Raw genomic sequence first — 12,000 nt, 5'->3', positions numbered from 1 at the left:
AAAGCCTTGCTTTAACCCTACAAAATTCATATACAACACTAGGCAGGGGTGGGGTACACCCCAACTTCAATGTGAGACCCTTTGAAGTGCCGTAAATGTAGCAAGAAATTTTGTTTTTACCTGCCCCCCACCTCCAATGTGAAGCCCCTCCATATGGCGAAAAGCCCCTTTTGCAGTATTTGCCCCCTTTTCTAGATGCTTTCTCTTTTCTGCCTTTTCTTCCTTCCTCCCTCCTCTTCTTTTATTATATTATTATTACTTTTATAGAATATAAGGTGTACTTGTAACAAAAATATAGTTTGTAGATGCTTTTATGGGTATAAAATAGAATTTTGCATCAGTATGCCCCCCCAACCCCACCCCACCCCACTGTATTCAGTCTATTTGTTGTATATGCCATAGTATTTCATCCTTTTATGTTTTATATTCTACGCTTTTTAACTTTGTAACAAATGTACTTTAAGTTTAAAAGTAAGTTGTACCATGTAACGTTAGCAAGGGCGTGAATTGAACCCTGGCTTCTGGTCCCTGAACAAATCTTGACTGATTGCATAACACAGTAGCTAGACAGGATAACAAGTTAACGAGTGTCAATTAACACCTAGGAAACCACAGGCTAAGGAGAGGAAAGGATCAATACAGAGCCAGGAACTCCCTAAAACTTCACTGTTAAAGGTACAGAAGCCCTGGTTTGAACTAATCAACACCGAAGACTGACTCTTGGGACTGAATCCCCCCCCCGGATCAACTGCCTCCAGAGCCCTATTCATCACAGCAGTGAATTAATCAAACATCTGCAGGTACGTGCAGTCTCAGGAGTCTGTTGATGAAGTGACCCCTGGGACTGACAGCTGCCATCCAGCAACTACCACGGGGGACATCCCACAAGGTCAATGACCCCCAGATTGGATAAGCCTGAAAATTGGGGAGTCACCAAAGTCTGCCAGAGACGGATAAAAGGCAGCAAAGAATGACCTCCAATGGTGCCCTCTTTGACCTGACCAGCACCCTGCCTGCCCACCCAGAAGGACCAGCTGGCGACCCCCTTCTGAAGCAACATCGCACTGAAAGAAGCCTTGACTGGCCATCGATGGTGGACTCCAGTGCTTGGGGATAGGTATATCTTGACACAGGTGCTTAGTGTTCATAGCTAGCCACTGTGAGTGTGTGAGTGTGCATGAATGTGTATGTGTTTGAAGGGATCAGCCCCAAGGTTTATGATCTGACTTTTGTATTCGTCTAATAAACTATAATTTTATGATGATCCTGTGAGTTGGTCTTTTGTAGCCAATATTACTACAAGTGCTAACCAGGCAGCTGAAAACCTACTTGGGAGTTGGGGCTGCCGAATTGGAACTTGAGGAATTGGCTTGCTGGGCCCGTGAAGGCATGAAATGAATCAATCAGAGCAAGATCCTTCCCATAAAGGAAAGATTGCAGTAGTTAGCACAAAGGCTTCTGAAGGGAAGCAGGGCAAAGGGAAAAGCTATTGGAAATGAAAGCCTAAGCCCAATGAATAGAATAGTAGCAGAGGCAACTCCAGTGCTAAGAGTGGCAATGATACTAGAGGATGTAAGCCACAAGTGTGTTTCGTTAAGGATACCCTGAGTCAGAAGCAACTTGACTCGAGGAGAAATTTTGATGGTTCCCAGGAGGAAAAAGGTATTTTGATTGATAGAAGTGTCCTTCTAACTTAAGGTACACTGTGTGGAAGGAACTGTTACAATATGAGAATATGTTACGATATGTTAAAGAGGCTTACAGATCTTTGTGAGAAGAAGGTTGTGAAAGCTAGATATAATGCTAGTAGTGTAGAAAAGGTTGAGGCAGGGCCTCCAAGAAGTGTTTCCTCAGTCTCAGATTCTGATCACTGAGACAGCCTAGTGGTTCTCAGGCCTCCCCAGGTGACCACGGCACCATTAAATTTTGATGACTGGGGACAGTCATTGATCCCAGTGACTTTCAGGGATCAACAAGAAACACTGAGGTGTGAAATAAGATCAAACATGTTATTGGACACAGGTGCCACATTTGCATTGGTTAGCAATGAGAGCAGGGTCTTCAAAAACTGGACACCTGTGACATGTAAAAGGTTAGAAGGTTTCAATGGGAATGAAAGTTCAGTGGGGTTCACTGACCTGAAGCCATTCCGAATCGGAAACCAAAATGGAGTGTCTAAATTTGGCTTGTTGAAACTGGGTGGTATAGGAATATTGGGCATGGACATCATGCAGAAGTTTGGCATGGTGATTGACTTGCCCAATAGGGAAATTCGAATTGGAGATTTGAAGCCACAACAGGCAGAGATTCTAGAGGTACCTGCCTGTCTCCACTGTGCTATGATAAAAGCAAGTGAAGAGTTGTCCCTGCCTGCATGGCAAGGAAACATACTTGAATGGCCAGTAAATTCCAATTGGTCTGGGGTAGGTGGAAGCTCTTCTGTGGGAGAAGTGATCAGGAGGTAAGGGTTCAAGGAACTGACCCTCCACTCCAGTGCCAATATAAATTTCTCAGTGAAGCAGTGTCCAGTACAAAAGTCACCATCGATGCTTTATTAGAATAGACTATGATCATAGAGATTCGAAGCACCTGGAATTCACTGATCTGGCCGGTGAGGAAAGCGGATGGAATAATCTGGCACTTAACTGTGGATTATTGAGTGTTGAATTGCCACACTGCACCCTTTGGCACCCATTGCTGTGAAATACTCAGAGGTAATGGCTGCAATTTCCAGTGGTGCTCAGTGGTTCTTGGTCCTGGATTTTGAGAATGCATTCTTCACAATACTACTTGCAGAAAGTTGTTGGTATAAATTTGCCTTTTCTTTTAACAAACGACACTACACTTTCACATGCCTACCACAGGGGTTCAACAACTCCGCTGTATATTGCCACGGTTTTGTTACCCAAATGTGGGATGTGTTTGATGACTGTTGATTATTGAAAACTTTGCAGAAAATGCAGCACCCCTGTACCATCTCCTAAAGAAAGGAGAGCCCTGTAAGTGGGGTCCAGAAAATTATGAGGACATTAAGCAGCTTAAAACTGCTGTCACAAAGGCCCCAGCCTTGGCATAGCCTCGTGTAAATAGTCCCCTTATTCTTGAATTAGCAACTAACCGTTCTATTGGAGCTAGTCTCTCACGGGATCATGGCACCCATAAGATATCAGTGGCCTATGCTTCCAGGACCCCAACAGCTGTTGAAAGAGAATTTTCTTCATGCGAACAAGAAATTCTGGCACTTCCGTGGACGGTATATCACTGGAGGTACCTCCTGAGCATGGTGCCCATTACACTTAAAACATCACATATGCCTATCAAGTACATAGTATCTGGAAAAATCAAAGCGTAGAGTGTCCTCTCCACATATTGCAAAGTGGACCAGTGAGCTGCCAAATTGTGGCATTAACACTGATGTCCTGGGAATCACCCCAGTGGCCCTGTATGGGCTTTGTATAGATGGTGATAATCATGAATGCCCATTTCCTGCGTCCATAGATAATCCTGAACCAGAAAATGCCTGGTATACAGGAGGAGAAACCTATCCTCCTCAGGATCCTAATGTCATCACCTGGTTTGTAGATGGGTCATCTTACCATACTGCAGTAAGAGTGTCATCTAATCAAAGTGTGGAAAAGATTGTAAGTGGGAGTTGTTCACCCCACTCAGCTGAGATTGTTGCTATCATTGTGGCATTACAAAATACACCACCTGACCATGTTGTAGTCATATTTTCAGATAGCGATTGGATCACTCATGCATTGATAGACTGGCTCTCAGTATGGAAGTGAAGAGGACTCAAATTGTCAGATGGTAAGCCTATTGCCCACCTGTTGAAACTGCAGCTCGCCTGGCACCTTGTAGCACAGCAATCAAGTTTGACTGGGAAAAGTAGATCAGAAAGGTGGACCCAAATTCGATTTCAATAATCAGGCAGATGCTGCTGTAAAGATGGGAGCTAAATCTGGCCCTGAATGGATCATGCCTGAGATGGAGATCTCCCCCGTCTCAAAAAATATGCCCACCATCCCCAATCCAATTGATTTAATTGGCTGACAGAAAAGGGACGTTGAAATTCGAAAATTAGTGGGGCAAAAGAAATTTAGAACCTGGAGTATTTGGCAGAACTCCTCCGGACTAGTTTTAGCTAGAAAGGAAGAAGATCCTCCCATCTGGGTTGTACCTAAGAGTGAATTACTCTCTCGCACACACGAACGACTATGGGCATTTGCCCTGTAACCTGTGGAGTCCCTCAAGGCTCTGTCCTTGGGCCTATATTGTTCAACATCTTCATTAATGATGTGGACATTAGTATCACAAACGGACTGGCCAAGTTCGCAGATGACACCAAACTTTGGGGTAAAGCGTCCACACCTGAGGACAGGAGGGCATGACAGGCTCAAGAAATGGGCAGACGAGAACCTGATAGCATTTAACACTGAAAAATGCAAGGTTCTCCACCTTGGGAGGAAAAACCCACAGCGTGCTTACAGGTTTGGCAGTGCTACACTGGCTAGCACTTAGGATGAAAAGGACTTGGGGGTCATGATTGACCACAAGATAAACATAAGCCTTCAATGCAATGCTGAGAGCAAAACGCTGGCTTGCATCCATAGATGCTTCTCAAGCAAATCCCAGGATGTCATTCTCCACTTGTACTCACCCTGGTGAGGCTGCAGCTGGAGTACTGCATCCAGTTTTGGGCTCCACAATTCAAAAAGGATGTGGAGAAGCTTGAGAGAGTCTAGAGGAGAGCCACGCGCATGATCAGAGGACTGGAAAACAGACCTTACAATGACAGGCTGAGAGCTATGGGGCTCTTTAGCCTGGAAAAGCGCAGCCTCAGGGGTGATCTGGTGGCTACCTATAAGTTTATCAGGGGTGCTCATCAGGATCTGGGGGAATGTCTATTCACCAGAGCGCCCCAAGGGATGACAAGATCGAACTGTCACAAACTCCTCCATGACCTTTTCACGCTGGACATAAGAAAGAACTTCTTTACTGTCTGAGCCCCCAAGGTTTGGAATAGCCTGCCACCGGAGGTGGTTCAAGCACCTACTTTGAACGCCTTCAAGAGACATTTGGATGTTTATCTTGCTGGAATCCTACGATCCCTGCTGACTTCCTGCCTTTTGGGCAGGGGGCTGGACTCAATGATCTTCCAAGGTCCCTTCCAGCCCTAATGTCTATGAACCTATGAATTTCGGGACTGACAAAACAGTTGCCTGACTAGAATCAACTGCTTGGTGGCCATGCATTCACAATGATGTTGAAAACTTTATTAACAATTGTTTGTCATGTGCTGCTAACAACGCAGGCGATAAGGTGGTTAAAGGACCAACATGTTGAGGAACAACAGACTCGTCTTCCAATAGACTTTATTGGGCTACTGCCAAAGACAGAAAGAGGCAATCTTTATTGTTTAGTTATAGTAGATTAATTTACAAAATGGATCCTACCAGGAATAATATTGACAAGACCACAGAGAAGATAGTAATCGAGGTAATCTAGATGGCGAACTCCTCGTTGTGTTAACTCAGATCAGGGTCCTCATTTTGTTGGACAAATAACTAAAGCAATATGCTTGGCATTTAGAATTAAACAACATCTCCATATAGCAGGTCATCCCCAAAACAGGTCATCTGGACAAGTAGAGAGGTCTAACAAAAGAGTGAAAACAGCTATACGCAAAGTAGTACAGACAACTGAAAAAGATTGGGATATGAACTTACCATTAATTTTGATGACCATTAAAGGCAGTGTGGTGGTCCATGAAGCCACACCTCATTTGGCAATGACCTGCAGACAAAAAATTTGCGCCTCTCAGAAAATTGGTGGACCGAATCCGGGATCATAGATGATTGTCAACCAAAGGTTCTAACAGACACATGGGTCCAAAAGCTAATCTAAACTGTGCAAGAAATTCATCTTCACGTTGCGAAGACTCTAGGCTTGAAACAACAATGGAAGGACAAACAGTTTGGTCATCTAAGTGACCCCATAGAAAGGGACATTGGCACAAGAGTGATGTACAGAATCGTGCATGAAAAACAGCATGGACTGTCCCCACATTGGCTTTGGTGTATTTCTATGAAGCCTACCAGCACCGCAGCCCCAAACTGACTCCTCCTTTCAGAAGCCTTCTTTCTCTAACCATTGCAATTCATGCAGAAAAGCACGGAATACATCCTCCTTAGAATCAGTGCTTCCACTTACATCTTCCCCAGGCATCTCTTTCACCTTTTTATGCTAGAAATTAATAGTCACAAAGCAATGTTCAGCACCAAATAAGCACGACTGCAAAGCTCATAGCAGCAAGACAGACCACTAGCAATGGAGACCATAGAAAAATAAGTTGCTCCCCTCCCCCCTGTCCTGTACTATGGGAAGTCTTGGAGTCATGTCACTACATCTGAAATCCTATGTGGTCAGACACACCTAATCAGCCTCACAAATTTTAGATTTTGCTTTTAGAAGCTGAATTCCTCACTACCCAGATATAACTGCAACATTTTTTTCTGGCTGGAAATCAAGAGATTGGGGCAATGTCCCCCGGTTTTAAGGATCTGAAAAAATGTGAAGTAAGGCCTCGGGCCTGTGAGTTCACAGCTTGGCATTCACAAACCAAGTTTTGGGGGGGGGGGCAAGACTCGCCTAGTCTTCTTGGGGAGAGTCCCCCAACAGCAGAGCTGTGTGGCTGTTGCAACCTGAAGAGGATTTCCCCCCATGATCCCAACCCACGCCTATCCCCGATTCATGCTCGAGGGCTTGTCAGCTGCCAGACTGGCACGTGCTTCGGCTCGGGCAGGGTTCTTCCTAGCCCTCCCCCTGCTGGCAGTCCTGTGGTTTGCGGTGATCCCACATGAATTTCTAGCTGTAATCCCAGCCCGAACCTAGCTCCCAAATCTTGCTGAGGCCTGGGGGGCTGTCAGTAGGCAGCCGGCTCCGCCACGCGGGTCGGAGCCCTTCCGGGGCCGAGCTGCGCCCTCCGCGCGGGGGGGCCCGGAAGAGGCGGGCCCGGAGCAGAGCTGCCGCAAATCGCGGCCGTCGGGTGTCGTGCCGCCGTCGTGCTTTACGCAGTCGCCGCCAGTGAGGCAGCTACGGCCGGGGGTGGGCCGCAGCGGAGCGGGTGCGGCGGGGAACGGGTGCTGAACGGGGCCATGGCGCTCTACAGCGCGGCCGCGTCTGTCCTGGCTGGGCTGCAGCGCCGGGAGGGCTCCCTCAAGACCCTGGTGTACACCAGCCGCTTCCAGGTAGCCGGGGGGCCGCGCGGGGCGCGCCGGGCCTTGGTGACGGGCTCGGGGAGGGGCGGCGGGGCGGGCCCTGCCTCACGGCCCCGTGTCCCCGCAGAACGTGAAGCAGCTGTACGCGCTGGTGTCCGAGACGCTGCGCTACTCGGCCGTCCTGGACTCCATCCTGGCCAGCGCCGCCCTGCTCAAGGCCGAGAAGAAGCTGTCCCCCCACCTGGCCAAGGTAACACCGTGCTGCACGGGATGTGTCAGGGAGAGTGCCGGGTCACAGGACAGGGCCTGACCCCCTCCACTTCTTTCCCCCGTAGGTGCTGGTGTACGACCTGCTCTTCGGCAAAGGCCTGAAATGTGGAGGCCGCCTGAAAGTGTTGATGCTGAAGCACCGGGCCCGGCTGCAGGCTGAGCTGGCCCGTCTTAAGGTCTGGAAGAAAGTGAACCGCAATGAGGATCTGCTGGTGCCAGTCCCGGGGGTGAGCCCAGGCATGTGGCAAGGTATGGAAAGGATGGAGGAATGCTCCCCTCCACAGCTGTGAGATGGCCCCAGGCATGGGTGTGAGTGAGGGGCCTGTGCCGAGCCTGGATGGGGGCAATTCCTGTGTGCTGTGTGGCTTGCAGCAGCCTGTGGCTCATTTAAAACCCTGCGTCTCCAGGGATGGTCAGTGCTTGTGCTGTTGTCTTAATAGGTAGAAGGGTCACAAATAGGGCGGTGATTTTTATGGTTCGTTTTGGATGCTGGATCCGTGGGAGCTAGGCTTCTGCTTACCTGGCTCTCTGTGAATGATGGCTTATAGGCTGGGCTAGGTGTGCCCACACCTTGCTCATCTCTCTTGTGTGATTCTTGGAGCCGGGTGGTGTGGGGTTCTGGCATATGCCTCTATAATCTGACTTTGTTTTCCCAGCCCCTCAAGTGCCACGTTATGTCCGCGTGAACACCCTGAAAACTAGTGTGGAGGAGGTGATTGACTACTTCAAACGCCAGGGCTATGCCTATCTGGGCAAAGCAACCAGGTAAACCATTCCTGCACTGAGCTGTCATCTGCTTTCTGGTCTTTGTTATCCTCCTCAGGCAAGCTGTGACAGATGCTCGGCCTGCAGGTGGGATGTGGGAAGCTTTGCACATAGCGCAGAGATGTGGGCTGTCCAGCATTGGCTTTTTCTGGAGTCTTCGCCTAAGGTGGCAGGGTTTTATATGAGAATGAGTGTCACTAGACTGTATCCACCCCAGTAATGGCAGCGGGTGGGTTGGAATCTCCATGATCATACACTATACATTCCATCCTATCCACTTGCATGCTGACTGGTCCCCAAAGTAAAATTAGGGCGTGGGTTTTGGATCAAAAGAAAAGGGGATTTTCTAGCTAGCTTGTGATGTATCTTGAGCACGGGAGTGTATGAAGCAGGGTGTGTCTTCCACTGTATCATTCTTTTTCTCTCCTCACACACTCATGGTCTTGGGACAGCATGAAGGACCTGTGTTCCCTCTCAGAGAAGCAGTTCTTGTTGGATCTTCATCTGCCAGATCTGCTGATCTTCCATCCACAGTTAGATTTCCACAAGAACTATCTCTACATGGCAGGACACATTGTGTTGCAGGATAAGGTCAGTGCAGTGTTGGGCAAAAAAAGTCACCATGGTGGGGTGGGAAGTATCAGGGACTATTTTGTGTGGAATGGAGGGGAGCATGATAAAGGGATCTCCTGCTGCTTGATGACAGCTGGTGGAGTGTGTAGGCAAAGGCTGTGAGAGAAGGATGAAGGCTGCATTTAAGCTACTGCTCATGCTCTGTTGCTATCAGGATCTAACTTCTCCAGCTTTCTGATCCAACAGATACAGATAAATCTGGAAAAAAAAGTGGGTGGGATATTTTAAATATAAAAATGTGAAGCAGCTTTTGATGTCAAAAACTTGTGCTTTCTTCTCAGTTCTAGTTTTAATATTTTGTACCCATGACATATAAAACCACAACCTGAAAGAAGGCTTTGGCTACTAGATGGTGGGTGGTTGTAGCTGTTGGTACCTGGCGAGATGTGAGCCTACCTGGAGTGGAGGAATAGGGATGTGAATTGGATAAGTTTTAAAGAGTAATGAGAGAATTAAGGGTGTCATCTGTCAGTGACATCCAGGCTCACTGTGAAGAATGGGAGCAGTTTACACTATTTGTGCTGCTTGATCTCAGGGACTAAGAAGTCATGCTCTCATTGTAGAACACAGTTCTACAGCACAGGGACGATTCTGGCTTCATGGGGGCTACAAGGACTGGCTGTGGAAAGTGGTGTGGAGAGACTGAGCCATTGTATTGTGGGGGAGTTTGTACTAGGCTCCGACTGTTAGCCTTCCTTTCAGGCCAGCTGCCTCCCTGCTTTCCTCTTGAATCCCTCCTTGGGCTCCCATGTGATTGATGCCTGTGCTGCCCCTGGAAACAAGACCAGCCATCTAGCTGCCATCCTGAAAAACAAGGGGTGAGTGTGAGCTGCGGGGCAAAGCTATTAAGGAGGGAAGCCTCTAAGTGAGAGATGGGGAGGAAGATGCTTGCAGTTTGGAGGGATAGTTCCCTTGGTGGGAGGTGCTGAAGCTGTGAATAGAATGTCCTTGCTACACGGTAGGAGAAAAGGAGTTAAAAGCAAGACTGCAAAAAGGAAAGGGCAAACAATCAGGGAGGGGTGTATGAATATGGAGGCCTTTTCAGCTTGTCTTGCCAGCTATATTTGTCTGAGACCTACAATTGCCATGGTCAAATCGAGGATGAGGAGGAGCGGGTTTTAAAAGGCTGGGACAGATTGGCAGCTGGAGAGGGACATGAAAGGGAATTAAAAAGTATTCCAAGTCATTTTGACAGCCATTAATAACAGCTGCTCTGAAACTGACGTGCAGGGATGCAGCCCTGTGGTGTGCTCCCATGTACTTGGGGACAGTGGCATAAAGGGGGTACCCTAGTGTAGTGGGGAAATAGGCTGACAGGCTGAACAGTCTCTGTGATGCTTGGTGCCCATGCTGGGGTTGGTCTGCTTCACACCGCTCTTTGGAACTTGGGATGCAATTCAGACAGATCTTTGCCTTTGACCTGGACATCATGCGCTTGACCACCATGAGTACCATGCTGGTGAGGGCTGGGGCAACCTGCTATGAGCTGGCCAATCAAGACTTCCTGACAGTTGACCCTTACGACCCCAAATACCGTGAAGTGAAATACATTCTGCTGGATCCCTCATGCAGTGGCTCAGGTAAAGGGCTGGGGGTGGCTGTCCTCTTGGAGCTGGACCAGAACCATTTAGTGAGAAGGTGGGGAGTTGTTAAACCAGTACCCATCTGAGCCACTGGTCACTACACTGCCTCCTGGCCCCTGTCTGGGGAGACCATGGCTGCTCACTCCTGCCTTGGGGAGGGTTCTCAGACCCATGGCTGATCCATGCCCCTTTTCCTGGTTTGGGACCCAGATTGCCTTGGCTGTCTGATGCATCTTCCCGCCCCCTGCGCCTTAGGAATGGTGAACCGGCTGCCAGGCCCAGAGGGCCCCCCCAGCCTGGAGCGACTGCAGGCACTGGCTGGATTCCAGCGCAAGGTCCTGACCCGAGCACTGCGGTTCCCTGGTGTGCAGCGCCTGGTGTATTCAACATGCTCTGTGCATCGAGAGGAGAATGAGGACGTAGTGCGGGATGTGCTTCAGGAATATGGAGCAGCCTTCAGGTGCCAGCAGGCTGCAGGGCTGAAAAGGGTGGGGGAGGGTGACTGGGGCAAATGTGCTACATGGGAAGTTGGTGGTCTGCCTTGCTGTCCTTTGCTGGATAGGAGTGAAATTCTCAGGCAGGCATCCCTGCAGCTGGTCACAGTGGAAGTGTACGTGCCTCCACTTCTCTGTAGGAGTGGGATCATAGTGGTAACCCACTAGAACAAGCACAGCTTGGAACTCCTTGGCTGTGGATTGGGGGTTCCTGCTACAGTGCTAAGCCAGGTTTCCGCCACCTCCTGCTGCAAGTGGCTTGCCCCAGCTGCCTGTTAGGCATCTGTTGCAGTACAGCAGTTGTGTTTTTGGACTAAGCAGCAATGGACTGGGACAGCAAGCTGTGTTTTGACTGTGGCATCCCTGCCTGTCCCTCTCCCATAGGTTGGTGAATGTGCTGCCCTCTTGGCCCCAGCGAGGCCTTGCCACCTTCCTAGGGTCTGAGTGCTGCCTCCGAGCTTCCCCGGAAGAAACATTGACAAATGGTTTCTTCATCGCTGTGCTGGAGAGGAAGCCAGAGGGTGATGACACTGCCTCATCCAGGTGAGCGCTCAGAGTGAGAGGGGGTGGACCTTGCCCCATATACTCAGCTTGAATCATCCATCACTTCTATTGGGTTGTCAGTCAATGTCGGTTTGCTCTGCAGTGAGATCTCTGCCATGCAGGGTGTTGGGTGGCTATACAGATTGCACGTGCTTTTTCCCTGCACTGCTGTCAGAAGAAATGAGCCTCAGACAAGATCCTTGCTACTTGTTCCACAGCACAGCATAAGGCAGGAGATGTGGGGCTTTAAGAAAAAAATTGAATTTGAGCAGAAGGCAGGAAGTCAGAACTGCAAAGTTGAAGGGCCTGTGAGAGAATTAGACCACAAGTATTTGGGAGGTGGGGGAGGGGACAGGAAATGAGGTGCCATGGGTATTGGGAACCCCAAGCTAGTAAAGTTCCTTTGTAGTGGATAAAAATGGAGGTTGGACCATGAAGGCCACCATGGGAGGCAGGATTGGGACAGCTGCCCAGGCAACAGCTTGGATA

The 12,000-nt window shown here is 48.9% G+C and overlaps 1 protein-coding gene across 1 annotated transcript in view; it reads left to right on the top strand.

The window, feature by feature from the left end:
* Positions 1–7,122: 7,122 nt before the first annotated feature.
* The window catches only part of NSUN5 (NOP2/Sun RNA methyltransferase family member 5), a 10,624-nt gene continuing 5,746 nt past the window's right edge, over positions 7,123–12,000 (top strand). Inside the window, exons 1-9 of the mRNA XM_019509452.1 lie at positions 7,123–7,253; positions 7,351–7,473; positions 7,559–7,742; positions 8,150–8,258; positions 8,711–8,849; positions 9,594–9,709; positions 10,293–10,471; positions 10,730–10,934; positions 11,353–11,511. Coding sequence (XP_019364997.1) covers positions 7,161–7,253; positions 7,351–7,473; positions 7,559–7,742; positions 8,150–8,258; positions 8,711–8,849; positions 9,594–9,709; positions 10,293–10,471; positions 10,730–10,934; positions 11,353–11,511 — 1,307 coding nt within the window. The 5' untranslated portion in view covers positions 7,123–7,160. The remainder of the gene's footprint in view (positions 7,254–7,350; positions 7,474–7,558; positions 7,743–8,149; positions 8,259–8,710; positions 8,850–9,593; positions 9,710–10,292; positions 10,472–10,729; positions 10,935–11,352; positions 11,512–12,000) is intronic.

The sequence above is a fragment of the Gavialis gangeticus genome, unplaced genomic scaffold (genome assembly GCF_001723915.1).
Source record: "Gavialis gangeticus isolate Ggan-Ray unplaced genomic scaffold, GavGan_comp1, whole genome shotgun sequence".
In the NCBI taxonomy this organism is placed as follows: Eukaryota; Metazoa; Chordata; order Crocodylia; family Gavialidae; genus Gavialis; species Gavialis gangeticus.
The sequence above is the reverse complement of the archived record's forward strand: the minus strand, read 5'-3'. Positions and strand labels throughout refer to the sequence as shown.